This window comes from Actinia tenebrosa, unplaced genomic scaffold, assembly GCF_029948245.1.
Source record: "Actinia tenebrosa isolate PJP-AT-01 unplaced genomic scaffold, QUT_ActTen_1.0 PGA_scaffold8__29_contigs__length_14323225, whole genome shotgun sequence".
NCBI classification, from domain to species: Eukaryota; Metazoa; Cnidaria; class Anthozoa; order Actiniaria; family Actiniidae; genus Actinia; species Actinia tenebrosa.
Window position 1 is genome coordinate 11,993,764 of NW_028292585.1, and position 21,197 is coordinate 12,014,960.

General features: G+C 38.3%; 1 protein-coding gene across 1 annotated transcript; it reads right to left on the reverse strand.

The window, feature by feature from the left end:
* Positions 1–5,673: 5,673 nt before the first annotated feature.
* On the reverse strand, positions 5,674–16,519 carry LOC116293655 (uncharacterized). Its single transcript, XM_089024134.1, has 9 exons — positions 15,780–16,519; positions 13,370–13,509; positions 12,083–12,109; positions 11,685–11,747; positions 11,110–11,199; positions 9,930–10,019; positions 9,270–9,356; positions 8,166–8,378; positions 5,674–7,235 (listed from the first exon to the last, which is right to left on the reverse strand). The coding sequence occupies exons 1-9, from the start codon at positions 16,240–16,242 to the stop codon at positions 7,050–7,052; spliced, it is 1,359 nt and encodes a 452-aa protein (XP_088880260.1). The 5' UTR covers positions 16,243–16,519; the 3' UTR covers positions 5,674–7,049.
* Positions 16,520–21,197: the final 4,678 nt, after the last annotated feature.

Below are 21,197 nucleotides of genomic sequence, written 5' to 3' on the forward strand. Positions count from 1 at the left end.
TAGCATGCAAATGCTTGGAGACCAACAACCAAACAAGAATACTTAAAAAGCTGCAACCCACATAAAGGAACCAATTATTGTTTTGGCCAGCCATGCATGGCCCAATTGGCTTATTCATGCAAATTTACTGATAGAAAATCATCTATTCTGGGTAAAAAATGAAGAAATCAAACATGGATTTAAAAAAGGGCAGCTCTAGAGGAAACCCCTTCAGCCTTAACTGCACTCGAATGCCTCAAAGTAGGTTTGGAATTCTAAAATCAAACCGAATTCCTGACACCCTAGGCTCTTTCGGGCAAGTCCTGGACCAAGAGTGAAGAGTAAGTTCTGGGGGGGATGGGCATCCCAGCATAGTGACCTTCTTAAAAAACAGGTTAGATATATAAACATGAAAATATACTAGATGTAAATGATACCAGAGGTTACGTAATCATGACTAGATTGTGTTGACATGATCTTAAGCCATTCTTAGGATCCATTACGTAGATAGATAGATAAGAAGCTTAATCATTCGCTATTTATTAGACATTCATACGTAGGTATATATGAAATACTTTTCTGCCGCAGTTTGTAAAAATTTGTCTCTACAATTAATCACAATTAAACTACAGGTGTTTACAGTTTGATGCCCGGGTCATGTTTAATTAATGTTAGACACACAGAAGCTGAAAAACTTTGTCTTGCATTGTTTGTGTTCTTCTTCCAGTTGACATGCGCCACTAGGAAATATCGTGCTTCTGCACATGAAGTGTACGCATGTCATTCAATGTGCACATAGCGTAGTCTTATCCTGTGATTAGGATATGTATCTGGTTGTATTACATTGTTTGTTTTCTTCTTGACATGCGGCGCCACTCGGGAATATTGTTCTTCTGTCTACGTGTACGCATTTCACACGCACATCCCGTAGTTTTATCCTGTGATTAGAATATGTATCTGGTTGTATTACATTGTTTGTTTTCTTCTTGACATGCGGCGCCACTCGGGAATATCGTTCTTCTGAGCATGACGTGTGTGCACTTAATGTCGGATCCTGTAGTTATGTCCCGGCTGCATCTTGATTAGGAATGAAGTTGTAATTTATATCTGCACGTGTATCTAGTTTAGGGATTGTAGGGGTGGTTCGTATCGCAAAGTATGTGTCTTTGTTAATTGGTTTACGCCGGTTATATATCCCTTCTTCTGAACATGACGCATGCGCATTTAAAGTACAGTTCCTGCATTAAGACCATTCTCTATGTTGCAAGCCTGAATAAAAGCTACGGACGTATGACCTTATAGCGATAGATATTATTATATGTAGTTAGAGCTGTAAATAAGAACAAAAAGAAAAAGAAAAGGAAAGAGGAAACCAGAATCAAGCCCGTCACGAGACCAATTAGTAAATCTCCGTAACTATACTTTTACGTTATGTCAATACCATTCAACCAGAGTGAAGTTGGTGTCAGGTTTTAGAGTCAGATTTTTGAGTCAGATTTTCGGATCTAGTGTCAGATTTTTTCCGGGGGGCGTCACATCATGTTGAACACAAAGTGCTCTATATTCGTAGAAACGCTTTTATTTACTATTAAACCCACACCATGCTTTACTCACACGAAATTCCTATACATTCGTTGTCTTCGTGGATCGAAACACTCACCTCAAATAAAATAAACAGCGGTTTCAGATTTTTTGAGCTGTTTTATCTACTATCAACTGGCTTCATGCCACAAATACTTCGAGTACCGCTCCCATATATCGGGTTACTGAACCCTTTTATTTCAAAATGTTGACGCACTTTTTCTTAACGAAAAATATCCATGCTTTACGTCGAAGTACCCAAGCCGTAGTTTGGTGTCCAAATAAACTGTCCATGAAGCAGTACACATAAAAGCATTAAGAAATATCACTTGTTGTCAGATTTTTGAGTCAGATTTTTCTGTCACGCCGCGTGAGAGAGTGATCAGCAAAATTATCTTTTCAACCATTATATTTTTCTTGAATTTTGACATCTCCCAACAAGCGTCATTTCCACGGGATCTTCATGAACGCATTCGGAAGTCAAAATCTAGTCTCCCGAAGAAATATCACTTGTTGTCAGATTTTTGAGTCAGATTTTTCTGTCACGCCGCTTGAAAGAGTGATCATGTTACAGCGGATTTCACGATTACAAAATTATCTTTTCAACCATTATATTTTTTTTGAATTTTGACATCTCCCAACAAGCGTCATTTCTACGGGATCTTCATGAACGCATTCGGAATTCAAAATCTAGTCTCCCGAAGAAATATCACTTGTTGTCAGATTTTTGAGTCAGATTTTTCTGTCACGCCGCTTGAAAGAGTGATCATGTTACAGCGGATTTCACGATTACAAAATTATCTTTTCAACCATTATATTTTTCTTGAATTTTGACATCTCCCAACAAGCGTCATTTCCACGGGATCTTCATGAACGCATTCAGAAGTCAAAATCTAGTCTCCCGAAGAAATATCACTTGTTGTCAGATTTTGACTTCCGAATGCGTTCATGAAGATCCCGTGGAAATGACGCTTGTTGGGAGATGTCAAAATTCAAGAAAAATATAATGGTTGAAAAGATAATTTTGTAATCGTGAAATCCGCTGTAACATGATCACTCTTTCAAGCGGCGTGACAGAAAAATCTGACTCAAAAATCTGACAACAAGTGATATTTCTTCGGGAGACTAGATTTTGACTTCCGAATGCGTTCATGAAGATCCCGTGGAAATGACGCTTGTTGGGAGATGTCAAAATTCAAGAAAAATATAATGGTTGAAAAGATAATTTTGTAATCGTGAAATCCGCTGTAACATGATCACTCTTTCAAGCGGCGTGACAGAAAGATCTGACTCAAAAATCTGACAACAAGTGATATTTCTTCGGGAGACTAGATTTTGACTTCCGAATGCGTTCATGAAGATCCCGTGGAAATGACGCTTGTTGGGAGATGTCAAAATTCAAGAAAAATATAATGGTTGAAAAGATAATTTTGTAATCGTGAAATCCGCTGTAACATGATCACTCTTTCAAGCGGCGTGACAGAAAAATCTGACTCAAAAATCTGACAACAAGTGATATTTCTTCGGGAGACTAGATTTTGAATTCCGAATGCGTTCATGAAGATCCCGTGGAAATGACGCTTGTTGGGAGATGTCAAAATTCAAGAAAAATATAATGGTTGAAAAGATAATTTTGTAATCGTGAAATCCGCTGTAACATGATCACTCTTTCAAGCGGCGTGACAGAAAAATCTGACTCAAAAATCTGACAACAAGTGATATTTCTTCGGGAGACTAGATTTTGAATTCCGAATGCGTTCATGAAGATCCCGTGGAAATGACGCTTGTTGGGAGATGTCAAAATTCAAGAAAAATATAATGGTTGAAAAGATAATTTTGCTGATCACTCTCTCACGCGGCGTGACAGAAAAATCTGACTCAAAAATCTGACAACAAGTGATATTTCTTAATGCTTTTATGTGTACTGCTTCATGGACAGTTTATTTGGACACCAAACTACGGCTTGGGTACTTCGACGTAAAGCATGGATATTTTTCGTTAAGAAAAAGTGCGTCAACATTTTGAAATAAAAGGGTTCAGTAACCCGATATATGGGAGCGGTACTCGAAGTATTTGTGGCATGAAGCCCGTTGATAGTAGATAAAACAGCTCAAAAAATCTGAAACCGCTGTTTATTTTATTTGAGGTGAGTGTTTCGATCCACGAAGACAACGAATGTATAGGAATTTCGTGTGAGTAAAGCATGGTGTGGGTTTAATAGTAAATAAAAGCGTTTCTACGAATATAGAGCACTTTGTGTTCAACATGATGTGACGCCCCCCGGAAAAAATCTGACACTAGATCCGAAAATCTGACTCAAAAATCTGACTCTAAAACCTGACACCAACTTCACTCTGGTTGAATGGTATTGACATAACGTAAAAGTATAGTTACGGAGATTTACTAATTGGTCTCGTGACGGGCTTGATTCTGGTTTCCTCTTTCCTTTTCTTTTTCTTTTTGTTCTTATTTACAGCTCTAACTACATATAATAATATCTATCGCTATAAGGTCATACGTCCGTAGCTTTTATTCAGGCTTGCAACATAGAGAATGGTCTTAATGCAGGAACTGTACTTTAAATGCGCATGCGTCATGTTCAGAAGAAGGGATATATAACCGGCGTAAACCAATTAACAAAGACACATACTTTGCGATACGAACCACCCCTACAATCCCTAAACTAGATACACGTGCAGATATAAATTACAACTTCATTCCTAATCAAGATGCAGCCGGGACATAACTACAGGATCCGACATTAAGTGCACACACGTCATGCTCAGAAGAACGATATTCCCGAGTGGCGCCGCATGTCAAGAAGAAAACAAACAATGTAATACAACCAGATACATATTCTAATCACAGGATAAAACTACGGGATGTGCGTGTGAAATGCGTACACGTAGACAGAAGAACAATATTCCCGAGTGGCGCCGCATGTCAAGAAGAAAACAAACAATGTAATACAACCAGATACATATCCTAATCACAGGATAAGACTACGCTATGTGCACATTGAATGACATGCGTACACTTCATGTGCAGAAGCACGATATTTCCTAGTGGCGCATGTCAACTGGAAGAAGAACACAAACAATGCAAGACAAAGTTTTTCAGCTTCTGTGTGTCTAACATTAATTAAACATGACCCGGGCATCAAGCTGTAAACACCTGTAGTTTAATTGTAATTAATTGTAGAGACAAATTTTTACAAACTGCGGCAGAAAAGTATTTCGTATATACCTACGTATGAATGTCTAATAAATAGCGAATGATTAAGCTTCTTATCTATCTATCTACGTAATGGATCCTAAGAATGGCTTAGGATCATGTCAACACAATCTAGTCATGATTACGTAACCTCTGGTATCATTTACATCTAGTATATTTTCATGTTATATATATATATATATATATATATCTAACCTGTTTTTTAAGAAGGTCACTATGCTGGGATGCCCATCCCCCCCAGAACTTACTCTTCACTCTTGGTCCAGGACTTGCCCGAAAGAGCCTAGGGTGTCAGGAATTCGGTTTGATTTTAGAATTCCAAACCTACTTTGAGGCATTCGAGTGCAGTTAAGGCTGAAGGGGTTTCCTCTAGAGCTGCCCTTTTTTAAATCCATGTTTGATTTCTTCATTTTTTACCCAGAATAGATGATTTTCTATCAGTAAATTTGCATGAATAAGCCAATTGGGCCATGCATGGCTGGCCAAAACAATAATTGGTTCCTTTATGTGGGTTGCAGCTTTTTAAGTATTCTTGTTTGGTTGTTGGTCTCCAAGCATTTGCATGCTATGCCATTTGATTGACGAAATATTGTACTCTTCAAAGGCATAGAATCAGCTCAGCCAAGCCTAGTTCTGACGTCAACACTTCCCCACTGCCTCTGCAAAGCGTTCCACTCTCAGCGCCAAGCTTGGCTTAAGGCTTTGTTTTGTTTTTGATTTTTGTTTTTGTTTTCCCAGGCCCAACACTCAGTCAGTGCATGCGCACCTGAAAAAGTGACAAGATCATTAAGGTGAGAGACCCATTAGTGCTATATAGATGGCTGACATTTTGGCACCAAGGGTGGAGGGTGGGGGGGGGGGGGGGGTGGGGGGGAGGGAAGGTAGGGCGGAGCTAGGGGTGTGCACAAGGCGCCAAAACAGGAATTGACCTTTCACTTGGAAAGCATTCTAGTGTGAAATCCTGACCACCTAACCAAGCTCATGTTAGGGGGGTGGGGGGTTACCTTTTCATAAAACAGGTTAGATATATATATATATATAATGCACACTTTTTGTTTAGTGTGTTTGCCCAACCCGCATTCTGTGCGCATGCTCATTAAAAATTAGATTATAATTATCATTCTAATGCATATCATACGCATTAGCAACAATAGATAATATACCATGAGCATGTACGCGCAATGGTTGAACAGCGAAAACAGTCCTGAGCATGCTCATTAGCATGATATGAGCATTGTCATAAATGGACTGTTCCATTCACGCGCACTTCCACAAATAGATCTTGTGAGCATGCGCACTTTCATCAATACCAGTTCATAAAAATGCATAGACTAGCAGACGCACTTACATAAACCAATCATTTTCAAGTTCCAAATTACCGCTGTGTGATTACAGACTTATTTTCTCAGGGTTACCCTCAACGCTAAAGTAAAAAGTGCACAACTTCAACTAAACGCTACAAATTGAGATAATTCCATGCACCTTGACTGGAACACGTGAATATGCTGCACAAAATGGAAACTGGAGTATTGTTTACGGTGCACCTTCCGTAAGCGTGTATAGTAAAAATTTATAACTGAAAAAATTATTGCTTAGACACAAAATAACACTAAATATGCATAAATATTATTACTTGCGATTTGACGTTCTTCCAGTTTCATTAGAGTTTTAGATTTATGTTCACGGCAAACGTGAAACGTCAGTTGACCAGTGAAAAATTATTTTGAATTACTGAAAAGGAATCGCAAAAAAATCCACTGAAGTAGTAGAGCGCATACAGTAAAACCATGAAATAAAATCAAAGTTGATACTGACAAATATTAGCTATTTAGTGACTGATAGTTCGTATCACTCAACCAGAACATTCTTTACACAAAAGACACAAATGGTCTCTTGTGTATTTGTATATGGCGTAGTAAATGTTCGATTCTGGTTGGATGACAGCAACTATTAGTCACTAAATAGCTACTATTTGTCAGTATCAACTTTGTTTTTATTTCATGGTTTTACTGCATGCGCTATAGAACAACGAAAGACGTATGTGGTGAGAAGGTTTGCAAAAGCTAAAGTAAAATACAGGAAAACGATACCACCGTGGTCACGTTTGCTATTTGCGGGAAGAAAATTAAAAACGTCAATCTAAAACTGTCTATTGCTACGACGTGCTCTTACAATATCTTCCATACAGAATTAATCCTCATAGTATCTTCTGTATTCCATTTCATTCCTTCAAGACTACCATCCCTAGATGTGGATCAGTTCAGCGGACACTCCCAGTAGTTAAGATAGCAGTACATCTTGCCCGTACTCGAGAAAAACTTGGATGACTGTCCTTTGCACATGCATCGGTAAAGTCGCTCACCGCTAGGTTTTGTATACGAGTTGAAATTGTACTCTAGAGCAGCATTTGTTGAACATGTAGCACCGACAATTCTTTTACCCTGGAAAAGTCAACGACATTAATTTGTTACTAAAAATAGAATTTAAAAAAAGAACATTTTCTCTTGCTTGTGGTTGGTTGGCACTAAAATGTAGAAAATCATCCTTCTTTTACGAGGGTAGCACTAATAATTGCCAGTGGCTAATTAGCCTGGGGCCCTCATTCTATCGAAATTGATTTTTACCATAACTTGGAAATTTCCCGCTCGCTGATTGGCTTAGAATCATTGTCGATTAGAGGCTAGACCTGCTTGTGCTTACGACATCCATCACGCGCACTGAGCGAGCGGATGAAACGACTTTTTCAAACTATTTACTTGTCTTTTTGTTAAATTTTTTCGATTATTAACAAATCGAAGTCAGCTTTCTATGGGTCTGTACTGTATTCGAATATGAAATGACTTCAAAAATGATCCAATTTTTGCAGTGAGCTGACTTGTCGAGTTTGGATCATTTTTGACGTCATTTCGTGTTACAGTACAGACCCATAGAAAATTGACTTCGATTTGTTAAATCGATTTTAGAAGTTGATCTTTGCCGAGGGAGGAAAACAGGAGAACCTGAAGAAAAACCCTCGAAGCACAGGAGAGAACCAACAAACAACTCTACTCGGATCGAACACGGGTCGCATTGGTGATAGGCGAGCGCTGAATGAGCTAGTTTGTTGTTTGATTGGTTGATGGGATGCCAGTTGAATGGGCGGGTGGGTGAGTGACGTGTCTACAGGGGAGTATAGGTAAATGGGCTGATCGGTTGTTTGTTTGTCCGTAGAATGGTTAGTTTGTTGTGTGTTCATGATGGATTGGTTGTGTGGGTAGATGAGTGTATGGATACTTAGGTGAAACGTTTAATAGTCTGGTCGTTTAATTAGTCGTACGGTCGATTGGGGTTGTATTAGTCGGCCGTTTGGTTGGCTAGTGAACAGTACTCACACTAGGTTCCATCCATATGAGATCAGTTTCTGCCAGTCTGTCCGCTGTGACCGGTGTACTTGTCGCAATCTTAAACTGACATAAGCTAAAGTTAGCTCCACCACTCGTTACAGGTGCCTGAATTCCTGGGGGTCCCTGTGATCCCTGTGATCCCGGTGGACCTTGCGACCCTGGAGGACCAATTGGCCCTTCTTGCTTACTGACGTTTAAAATCTAGTAAAATAAAAACACACATTAAATTCAGGTATTTATCCCAAACCGTAGAAAATACAGCCAATCAGAATTCAGGAAAGCGGTATTCCATTCTTCCTTTCCATCATGCGCTACGCATTGAATCTACGCATTTGTATTTTCTATATAAGTTTCATGGGATGAAATATAGAAAGGAAGTGTGGGTATACAAAAAATATACAAGTGTCAAGCGGGACATTCCATGGGGTGTCACGAGTATATATAACATTTTATAGGCTGTTTGGAAATACAAATTAAAGCTCAAAACCTTACATGATACTACTTTGGATTTCAGTCAGTTGTCCCCGACCATTTACAATCAATAGAGGCTTTGCACCATCACGTGCCCTCGCCCATAATACAGCTTGGACTACCTGTGATTAGATGGCAGAACAATAAAATCCCTTTGCTCTGGAGAATTGAATTCTTTCTCATGTAAAACAATTGTGTCGTCTTGTTCCTGCCATCTCATAGCTGCCATCACGTGATGATGCAAAGCCTCTATACAGATGATTACCTGGTTAGAGATAAGGTTATTGTAATCGAGCTTGTACCCAATTTTGGCTAAGTTTCAATATTTTTTCTTGCTTATATATATTGTATTCAAATCTGGTTCTAAAAAAAATTGTTGTTGTTGTTGTAGTACGAGGAGAAAAAGAATTAACCCAAGAATCGAATGATTTAGTTAATGATTGAAAGTGGTTTATATAGCGTTCTTTTCTACGTAATACTCAAAGGTGCTGACACGTGTTTGGTATGTATAAGGTGTAATTGACAAGCCACGTCGTCCAATCTTTGCTTGTGTTCAGTTTCCCATGTGTCTTTCTGATCTCAGTATTTCTTATTCAAAATATTTTTCATATGTTTTCGTACCTGATCGGTAAGAGAAGTGTTGATATGCATTATGGTATTGTGCAAAGTCTGGTCCGTTGATCTCATTTCAAATGTCGTTATATTCAGCTACAAAAGAATAAAAATTGATAGGCTATAATATTAAAAAGGATCTTATACAGACAAATGAATTTTCTTATCATATAATTATCTATAAAATACCTATATTTCTCTTTGCAGATACGAACGCGCTCATTCGTGAGAGATCTTTTCAACACTCGAAGATAAATTTCGTATTTTTGCGCGCCCAATATCCTCTATATATCTTATATTTTTCGTTGTTCATATGTTATTACACTAACAGGGTCGGGTCAAACGTCTAACTTCACATGAGCCGAACCTAAATACATAAAATTATACCGCCTTGTTATCTATTGTTTCAATTATGTTCGGCTCAAGTTAAGTTCGACAGTTTGACCTGAACTGTTGTATCTTATTCTTTAAAGCGTTTTCACGTGACGTCACAGCGTCCATGTTGGTGTACCAAAACAATACATTTTCTAGCCTCCGGGAGTGGAACTCTATTTTTATGCAAAAACTGTGCTGAAAATTTCTATTGTTTGGTACACCAATATGGCTGCCTTGTCACGTAAGTACAAACGCTCTATTCGATATCTGATAATGTTTTCAATGCCAGTATACCTTGTTTTTGAGGTTGATGATATCTTTAGTTGCTTGAAGACAGCAATCCTTTGTCGATGTGTTGGTCAAAGCCATCTGATTTAGTTTTACCTGTAGATGTGATAGAGAATTCGAAGCAGCCAGGATTGTTATTTATTGTCTCGGTATTCACTTTCTTCAATTAGCCATTCCGAGGTCGAGGAAAAAGCAGGGCGAATTGCTGTCTCTTTCGTCCCCTAAAACCGCTCCAAAATGCATTGCAATGCTAACTCGACCCAGTTTTTTCCTTAACCTAAGAAAAGTTAATATCCACTGTATTCCTGCATGATTTGACAAGTAAACAGCTAGTAGGTACTTGCTGTCATTCCGCATATTTGAATTATGATAATAAATAGACGTGATGTCACACAGAAATTCCGGTTATAAGCCCCCCCCCCCCCTCCCTTAGCATATAACCCCACTTTCTCAGTGTGAAAGTGAGACCCTCAATGTTATAAGCTCCCTCTTTTGATGGAGTACCGCCGTGCAGCCCCGTGACAAATGACAAATGGGATATTCCATGGTGTGTCACGAGTAAATATAACATTTTGTAGGCTGTTTGGAAAAAAACTAATTTGACGAATAGTAATGATAAAAAGGTAAATTATACACCGTGAAAAGATAAAAAACTTACTGACGTTTCGGATGCTAGTCCTTCGTCGGAGTAAAAGAGAAAGAGGTGGTAGAAAGGAGTGTTTATATGATAGAATAAGACAAAAGAAACCAATGAGAACAAGGTAGGCAAGGAAACAAAAACAAAGAATCAAAAGACAAAAGAAAGGGTTAGTTGAACGCAAAGCGTTCATGAATCCCGTTGGGACTAAGAGTGCCCATAGGTGAATAAGCCGCATTTCTTTGGTCTTGTGACAATCATTGTTGCCGTTTACCAAAGAAAGACCGAAAACAATGAAGTCAGAAAGAGAATGGTTGGACGGTATATTGACGGTATATATTCTGAAACTGTTGTATCTTATTCGCGTTTTCACGTGACGTCACAGGGGCCATGTTGGTATTCTAACCTCGGGGAATTGAACTCTATTTTATGAAGAAACAAAACTGTGCAGAAAGTTTCTGTTGTTTGGTACAGCAATATGGCTGCCTAGTCACGTGAGTGCAAACGCTCTATTCGTTATCTGATGACGTTCTGAATACCAGTATATACCTTGTTTTTGAGGTTGATGATATCTGTAGTTGCTTGAAGGCAGCAATCCTTTGTTGATGTGTTGGTCAAAGCCATCTGATTTAGTTCTACCTGTAGATGTGATAGAGAATTCGAAGCAGCCAGGATTGTTATTTATTGTCTCGGTATTCACTTTCTTCTATTAATTATCCCTAAGTCGAGGAAAACACTGGGACGAATTAACTGACATTGCAGTGCATTGTGGGGTTATGTTATAGGACATATTTCCAAGATGGCGTCTATCGTGTTCCCTAAAATGTCCCAAAATGCATTGCAATGCTAACTCGACCCAGTTTTTTCCTTAAACTCGGAATGGCTAATATCCACTGTATTCTGCATGATTTGACAAGTGAACAGGCTAGTTATAGGTACTTGCTGTCATTGCGCATGTTTAAATTATGAGCCATCCTAGATATAATATAACCCCCCTCCCCCCAACCCGGTCATAAGTTCATTAAAAGACCCCTATGAAATTTGTATGATCGAGGCCAGGGCATATGGCCGGGATTCTACGGCAGTAACGTAAATATATTTGTTTTGATAGGAAACGTTTTCACCTGTTGTTTCAGGGCGTGAAACTCTTTTTCCAGTTTGTCATACTTTTGCTGCAATGACTGAATCTGCAATCAAAAACAAACAAACAAAGGTGAATACATGCACCTGAAACAACCCAATATGTGGACCTTCATTACGCGGCAGTCATGTTAATACCCATGAGAATTACAAAACAAAAAAAAAAAAAGTAAAAGTTCTTATTAACTCATCATAAAGCGATTGAATTAACCTGATTCACAGGAAAATTCATCATGAAACAATCGGATGTTGCGTGAGACAGGTCCAAGTAATACAGGTGACACTGCTAGCTTGCAGCTTAGGTCGTTCATCCAAGAGATGATTAACTATTGTCTGAATTGGTAAAAGTGCATGATATCTTTTGTTTTTCTTCTACTCTTACCTTGAGGGTCTCTTGAATCTTTTCTTCCTGTTAAACGAAAACCACGTTAATCGATTAGTTATTTGTAACGCATGCGCTGTCGTGCCATCAGTGCGTTTGCAACACATGACCCACGCTAAATGATTGTTCATTATGTAGGGGAGGGAGGGGTGGGGTAAATTCTTAAAGTAAAGAAATCCAGTCTCCTGAGGACTTGAACCTATTGTTTTGTCACCTAGATTGAGCTGCATTTCAAAGTGCTCCAAGGGGTCTATAGAAACCTTTTACGTTTAAACTAAATTCAGTTCAGATCGATCGCGATCGACTCAGATCGAATTCTTGGAGCTCGTTCACACTTTAGGTCCATTTTAGATCGATCTAGTTTAGATAGATCCGAAATCGATCCGAGCTCAGTTCTCGAGGGCATTCACAGCTATAAACGACCATAAACGTACAAAAAGAACACAGGTAGTCTAACCAAAACCGTGTGAGTGCCAACATATCTAGAGGCTTGGAAACTAGTATGGATTACATTAAACTATGGCAGATTTAGTTCCACTCTTTCCTTCCTTCTTTGCTCTCATTACGCTTTTCTTTCGCGTATTTTCCAGCATATTCATACTTGCTTTTAGGTGACAAAACGTCCTTGTCGTTCGAAGTTTTACTTTTTGACATCATTCACTAGAGTAGACTGTGTGTATGCTACTAGTAAGCTGCGATATGATGCAGAATATACACATCTATTGTGTATAAATAGGCATAATAGACACTAGTAGGCACTAGACAGTCAATAGACATCTACTGTGTGTAGCAGATAATTGAAGCAGGTCAAATTTACTATGATCCACGTTCCGTTTAGTTTTACTAAACACATCCCACATGGAAAGGAGTGAGTATGCGCTCAAAGCCATTAGCGTTAACTCTGGGCCGCCTGTGGTTCATTACATCAAGAGTAAACTTTAAAGATAGCATTATGACGTAAGCTTTTATGCTTCCAGACCAGGTCTTTAATTGGCACATAAAGCCATTAACGACACCCGATCATTTCAGCATTGTTTGTGTTGACTCAGGCCTCGTCCACACGTATTTGAATGTTTTTGAAAACGGAATTTTCCCTTTTGCGAATTGGCCTTCATTCTACACTTCAGATCCGGTGAATAGTATACCGGCCACTTACGCAACTTTTCGAAAACGGATACGTGTGGACGGGCGAAGAAGATTCGAAAGGCACTATGTGTACATGAGAATTTCTTCGAAAACGGAATACAAAATCGCGTTTTCGGATAGGTGTGGACAGGACCGGCTTACGTTCAAAGTCGTTAGTTTCTGTTCCAGTACATTCAAGGTCGTTAGTTTCTGTTCCAGTACTGTGATTGTCTTCTTCATGCCATTCAACTTGCTGTCCATACTCTCATTAGCTGTCTGTTTATTGGTCTCTGGTGCAGCACCTGCATGGAATGTATGATGATACGTATTTTAATAATTGAAAAAGATATCGTCTTTGATTTGATTACAATAGCTTCAACCAATTTATGGTTGCGCTGCCCGTAGTTACCAGTTTTGCGCATGCTATGTCCCATAATCTCAACCAATCGACTAGAATATATCTGGGAAGTTAAAACTCTGATTTGTTCGCGGACAATTAATTTCGTTTTGTTTAATATCACTTGAAAATAGAAGAGAATAGAAAAATAGAATACTGCGTAGTTGTTTTTGTGACAAGATTTTCATTTCACTTGAAAAACTGCTGCAATTGTGATTGGTTTGCTACGGTCTGAGTCGGAACCATGAATAATCCCCTTCACACGGTTCCCTGTGCCATCTTGAAAGGTAGCCGGGCCTTTGCATCGAAGCGAGACGAACCGTGAGCTTGCAATGATAGAGACCTTTTTTAACACCTTGGACAATTATTCACATGTCTCTATCATTGCAAGCTCACCGTTCCTCTCGCTTCGATGCAAAGGCCCGGCTACCTTTCAAGATGGCGCAGGGAACCGTGAAGAGGACTATTCTCGATAGCTTGTAAACTTGACCTGATATCAGGGTCAGAGAGAGTATCCAAGGCTCCATCCAATCAGAAGTGTTGGATGGTGATATACTAGAGCATGACACTTATTAAAGATTTTATAATTAGTTTAGTGATATGAATTTCGTGACTTCTTCCACTCAACTAATTAAGAGTTCTAAGAATAGATTTCTTAGTAAATCCATAAATCCTTTAATGCTTTACAGTGTAATCTTGCCTGAGTCTTTGTCAAATATGTACACAACCATCAGATACAATCATTCAATAAAAAAGCGATGTTGGAAGTGTTTAGCCCAAGTCAAGGAGAAACGTAATAAAATGGGTGGGGATTGGGGGGGGGGGGGGGAGGGGGGGTCGTAGGATTTATGGGAATCACAAGGTTTTGGAGAACTGGAGAACTGGAGGATGGATCAACCATATAACTGATGACAGGTATTATTAAGGGGGGACGGGAGTAGCACAATGAGAGATTAACAACCACTATTGTCGAGTAAGGAACGTACAAAATCTGATGATTTTTCATGGGGGAGATCAGTTAATCCTTATGACGTCGCAAGAAATGTAATGAGACCCACCCTCCCCACTCCTCCCCCGTCGCAGGTCACAAATAATGAAGGCCGGATTAAGACATATATTTCAAAAGACATATAATTCAAAGATGTGGAGCAAATAATTCCGCCTCCCACCACAAAACAAGTCTAAGAAACATGGGCTTGATTGGATGAAACATGGTGACTTTTGAAACCTCCAAGCATCTATTGATCATCTATTGATCACTAAGTGTTGGATCATTCATCGTTCTAATGATCGCGATTTGAATTCTTGTATACCATTTAATAATCTAAGTCAATTAAAATTGCCCGACATTTTTCATTGACAGATTTTAAAAATCGATTTCATACCGACTTCCGCACTAAATATTTTCTCCATTGACCTAATGACGAGCTGCAAATACTCCACTTAAGTTATAGTTATTTTGAGTATGTGATCATAGCCAATAATTAAGGGGTTCTACTAAGGTATCAAGTAATCTTATTATCAATTTAATTAGAATCAATTGTGCAGAAGTTATTTATCTTTTGCCTCTAGCTGAAAGGAATCTGTTTGTACATTTAGTGTTTTCTTAAGCGATTTTATACGAACAAATACCTCGACACTAAATATGGAACATTGCAGTGATTCAAACTCGTTATCGGACGAAAACCTGTTGCGAACAAATGCTTGGTGTTGAAATAATAATTGGAGTGTTGGAGTGATTAAATACAAAGGAAATTGAACGAGAAGGCAAGAGAAACGTACTAGTATAGCTATAGTCAACTCCCTTTGAATATAGATTTGTTTCGAGTGAAAGATGATGCTAAGACATGGATTAAAACTGTGGTACGACATTCAGTAGATTTATTCTTTGTCGGTAGTCAGTTCAAATCTAGAATGTAAACCTTGATATTGTAATTTTTCCGACATTTAGTCAGCGGACTAGAGATCTTCAGCCTATTGAACGGATAAATGAGGTTAGTGGACGGTAATTAAGGATGGTTTTTTGGTTTGTGCAATAGCTTTAAGCTCTGCACTTGCCTTGACCTTCTTCTATCTTATAAAGTCATTATTTGATGATTTTAAGCAACAGGCTTAGCCCCAAATGAATGTAAAGGATGAAATGGATGTATCAAATAAAAATATCGTCTCGCATACCTTTAATCCTCTCGGCACAGCAGTTTCCTTTAACTTTTCCAAATATTAAAAGCATTGTCAGCAATATCGAACCTATCGATAAAAGGCATACGAAACTGAACATGGCCATGAATTGGCATCTCATGCGCTGGACGTTATTGTTAGAATCCTTTATTAAGCTCCTCCTGGAAGTCCATTCGCCTTGTCGAACACTTCGAGATGTTTTGTTACGTGATTGAAGAGTAGAATCTGCAGGATCATTAGTGCTGTTTGATAGACCGGCTTTCTGTGTCCCTTCTCTTGTATCAGTAGAAATGTCTTGACTATTTACTGTACCTAAAGGCTCGTTCAAGCGATCAAACGCAGGGCTGATGATAAGAGAACGCGGTGCCTTGTACGAAACAAAGTCAGGATCTTTTTCATTAGCGTTTGACGGTAAAACTTTACTGCCAATTGACGTCTTTTTCGTTTTAAAGGCCGCCATCTTTTCCTTCTTCTTTTATATTTTACAAGACCTTGTCATCAACGGCTGTATGCAGATCTTTGGGTACATACAAATCAATCTATCCACACAATTCGCATATGAATATGGTGGGGCCTATCGATCGTGCAGGGCGGTAACTGCTCCTAAAGCCTACCTCGACAAGCTAGAGGCATTTTGTGAACAATCAGGCTTAACAGTTAATATAACAAAGACAAAAGTGATGGTTTTCAATAATACAGGGAAGACAATGAATAACTTCCAATTCTATTTGAACAAATTTAAACTAGAAAACGTTAAATCATATAAATATTTCGGATTAAATTTTACAACCTTTGGAAACTTTACGTTTGCAAAACAAGAATTAAAAAAAGCTGCATTAAAGGCACTATTTCAGATGAAAAAACAAATGGGTGAATTTTTCACACCCAATATCAAATTAACTATAAAACTGTTTGACTCGCTTGTTACGCCAATACTTCTATACGCAAGTGAGATATGGGGTATCGAAACATTAAGCACCAAAGACCAAGAGCCCATGGAACTTGTTCATTTGAAATTTTGCAAAATGCTCCTCAAGGTGACAAAGAATGCTAGTAACCTTGCATGCAGAGCTGAGTTAGGAAGGTTTCCGCTAAAATGCAAAGCATGCAGTAGAAGCTTTAAATTCTGGTATAAAATTATAAAGTCGGAACTACACCCAAAAAAACTTTCAGCCGAAGTCTACCAAGATATTAAAAATGAAGCTAAAAAAGCCTTTTGGAGCATAAAAATTAAAACTACTTTAGAACAACTCGGATTGGGGATAATTTGGATGAAACAAAATGAACTTTCTCCAAGATGGTATGAATATGGAAAAATAATAACGCAAAGAATATATGACATTGAGAGGCAAATTTTATGGAGTAACCTCCACAATGATGAAAGGAAAGACGACAGACATAAAAATAAACTCAGAGTCTTTCGTCAGTTCAAAACGGATTATAACTTTGAAGAATATTTAAGTCAAGTCACCAATATTAAGCACGGAGTGGCGCTTACAAAATTAAGAATTAGCAACCATAAGCTTGAAGTAGAAACGGGGAGGTATAAGAGGCCTTATCTCATTTACGGTGAAAGGATTTGCCCAGTGTGTAAGTCGGGAGTAGAAAACGAAAAACACTTTCTAGTTTGGTGTCCACTATATGACTCTCATAGAAACGACTTAAGAGAGTTCATAGAAAAAAACACAAGCATTAATTTCAACAATATGAGCGCTGACAGTCGTTTTATGTTCTTAATCAATTCAAAATCAGCGTCTCTACAAAGAGCCATATCAGCATACATTCATCAATGTATGCTGATACGTGAAAATGAAATAAGAAAATTACCTAATACATAGTATATATATATACCTATAATATATTTGGAATCAAACACTCATGTACTATTAAGTATAAGGTGCCAAATAAAATTGTATTGTATTGTATTGTATAGCTATTCTTATGTTTTTAGTTGACTGGATTGCACCACATCCTATATTTTACGTCAAAGTTTAATCCTAATGAAAGTTTCTAATTATTCATAAAATATAGTTTTTCTATCTCAAAGCCTTAAAGGCTTAGTTTAGGCTTTTGTTTCATCCTAATTGAGTTCTACGGATATTGTCCTTTGTCTTACCACCGCGATAAGATATTGAATACCAAAGATTTTGAGATTTTATGCCCAACTCTTTTTCTTCATATTTTCATTTGTGTTATCAGGTGGATTTTATTTCACAGTTTGATAATCTTTTTCCTTTGAATTTTAGAACCAAGACGTATTAGATATGAAATGACAGTTCTGCATCCGGTGCCACCGATGCGAACCGGTGCTCTCCCACATACCCTACTCCGGACCCGTAATAACGGTGACGTCATGACTATTCTTACTACCCCGTGTTTCTAGCCATGTCTATTCTTAGTTTGCTGGATTGCACCACATCCTATATTTTACGTCAAAGTTTGATCCTAATAAAATGTTCTGATCTAATTATTCATAAAATATAGTTTTTCTGTCACAAAGCCTATTGTTAAAGGATAAGACTCTTTTTACTTTATGCTTTTGTTTCACCCTAATTGAGTTCTACGAAGTTGACTCATCGAAAAACAAACAATTAAATGACCTGCCCAAGGAAAAAGAGCAAACACGTTTTTCAAAAATCTTTTCCTTTTTTAATTTATTTATAAAACGCTCAATGCATGTGAATACAAAAAAAGCTTAGTTACAGCTCTTTTCATTTTTTAACTAAGTATTATGTTCTGATTGTCAGTATATATTTGTTCAATAGAAACACCCGTCACTTGAAACAATAGAGGACTGTGTTCTGCAAAATTTGCGAGTCAAAAAAACCTACTAGATATCAAGACCACGATCTACTCTTTCTCAGTTTTACAAAGCAAACCGTCCATCCAAGTTGAAAAAATAATTAGTGCAAAATTCTTATTCACTAATGAGTTCAGCCAGGTGTGGACTTTCAGGCCAGGTACATGCCAATAGCCGATAGCTTGATAGCTGATAGCCTAGCTCTATATATAGTGTAGATCCTAGTGTAGATAGTAGATCTAGTATAGGTTCTAGTATAGGTTCTAGTGTAGATTCTAGTGTAGATAGTAGTGTAGATTCTAGTGTAGATAGTAGTATAGATTCTAGTGTAGATAGTAGTGTAGATTCTAGTGTAGATTCTAGTGTAGATTCTAGTGTAGATTCTAGTGTAGATTCTAGTGTAGATTCTAGTGTAGATTCTAGTGTAGATTCTAGTGTAGATTCTAGTGTAGATTCTAGTGTAGATTCTAGTGTAGATTCTAGTGTAGATTAATGTTATTTATTCGGTTTACACAGAAGTGTGGAAGAACCTAGACTGTTAGAAAATTATTTTGCCTCCTAGATAATTCTTGTGCTTGTTTGATTATGCAAAACCATTAAGTGCAACTGCTTTAATTTGTTGGCTTAGTTCTCTTTACAACATGAATATAATAGCAAAGCGGTTTTTTTAATTCATACAAAAACCATTTCTTTTGTTCAAAGCCACAGGTGTTGATATTGTACATTGAGTTTCTTTAGTTATGGTAATAAAAGTTTATTAAATACACAACACTCGTTGGGGTTACTCGGGTCATTTATTGTGCGAGACCAATTGCAATATCCCCGGGGGGGTTACAGAGAGTAATAAAAATTAAAAAAAAATTTTTTTTCTAAGCTGATTTCTTGAACGCTAGCTTGCTGACAACATGAACAACTGGCTGACAACTATGAAGCCCTTGCTTTCTATGCTCACCGCACATCCTGCCTCGCCTAGTTATTTAATCATGATAAACACATGTCTATCACTCACAAAAAAATCTCTGCGTTTCTTGAATCTAAGTCAGTTCGGAGGTATAAACTAAGAACATCTACAGAAAGAGAGGAAAAATCATAAAGTTATGTACTATTATACTGTGTATACTATACCGGCCGATCAAAAACCGGTCAGAACCGGTGATCTGAGAAAACAAAACAAAAAGCTCAGCAGATTTTGAGTATAAGATGAGAGTATGTGGACCGCGTGGCACTAATGAAATAGTACAAGATAATATAGGTAAGTTGTAGTGCTTGGGAACGAGGTTATTCCGGGCGAAAGCCCTTGGAATTAAATTCGGAAAAATTAATTTCCGACCTCGCTGGGATTCGAACCCACGACCTTCGGAATTGTACTACCTCGTTCCCAAGCACTACAACTTACCTATATTATCTTCTACTATTTCATTAGTGCTACGCGGTCCACATACTCTCATCTTTGCATCATAATTACCGCGACCTAACATCTATTTCACCCCGGCCTGCTCTCAGTCTGACCTCTAGCTCAGCTGGTAGAGCATCGGTAGTACAATTCCGAAGGTCGTGGGTTCGAATCCCAGCGAGGTCGGAAATTAATTTTTCCGAATTTAATTCCAAGGGCTTTCGCCCGGAATAACCTCGTTCCCAAGCACTACAACTTACCTATATTATCTTCTAAGATCTTGAGTATGTGCTGTGATCTTACATTTTATGTTTTGATGTATGGTGACAAACATGCGCCCAAAGTCACTCGTATTGTCATCTTACGCCCAAACGCTCCTTGGTTCACTGATTTATTGCGTGAATCCAAACGAAAGAAACGTCGGTGTGAGCGGAAATACCTCTCAACCCGTCTAGACGTTCACCGACAGATCTACAAAGAACAATGTCGTCTCTATCTTTCACAGATAAATGCAGCAAAGTCTGAGTTCTATAAGTCTAAGATTATAGAGGCTGACCAAAAACAATTATTCCATCTTGTTGACGGTCTATTTGATATACGGCGTGCTCCATCCCTGCCAACATGTGAATCTTTTCATGATCTAGCTCAACAGTTCTCTCTGTATTTCTCTTCGAAAATACAGAAGCTCTGGGATGAAATACCACCATCTGCCCAGCTGGACAATGATGCTTCTGATTCCAGCACCTGTGTATCACACTTCAGTGAATTCCAACCTACTTCTAAAGATCTTATTAGTCGTGTTATCTGCAAGTCTGCATCGAAATCGTGCCCACTAGATCCAATTCCTACTGGTCTCTTTAAGGACTCTCAGAATGTACTACTTACAGCTATTAATCATCTTATCAATTTATCCTTGGATCATGGTATTTTTCCTGACTCTTTCAAGACAGCTCTCATTCGACCGGCGCTGAAGAAGCCTAAGCTGGACCCTGAGGAATTTTCTAACTATCGACCAATTGCAAACCTCTCCTTTCTATCCAAGACCTTGGAACGCATAGTGGTCGCACAACTCAATGATCATCTTGAGTATAACGATCTGTTACCAAAAATGCAATCTGCATACCGTGCAAACCATAGCACAGAGACCGCACTTCTGCGCGTTTTCAACGATGTTTTGCGATCGATTGATAGTCACCAAGAGGTCGTACTCGTCCTTCTGAAT

Excerpts from the sequence above, each read along its gene's own strand:
- LOC116293655 (XM_089024134.1), bottom strand. The coding sequence starts at position 16,242 with ATGGCGGCCTTTAAAACGAAAAAGACGTCAATTGGCAGTAAAGTTTTA. Across the intron at positions 13,510-15,779 it reads CTGTGCCGAGAGGATTAAAG|GTGCTGCACCAGAGACCAAT; the intron begins GTATGCGAGACG and ends CATTCCATGCAG. Across the intron at positions 11,200-11,684 it reads TTCACGCCCTGAAACAACAG|GTAGAACTAAATCAGATGGC; the intron begins GTGAAAACGTTT and ends TCACATCTACAG.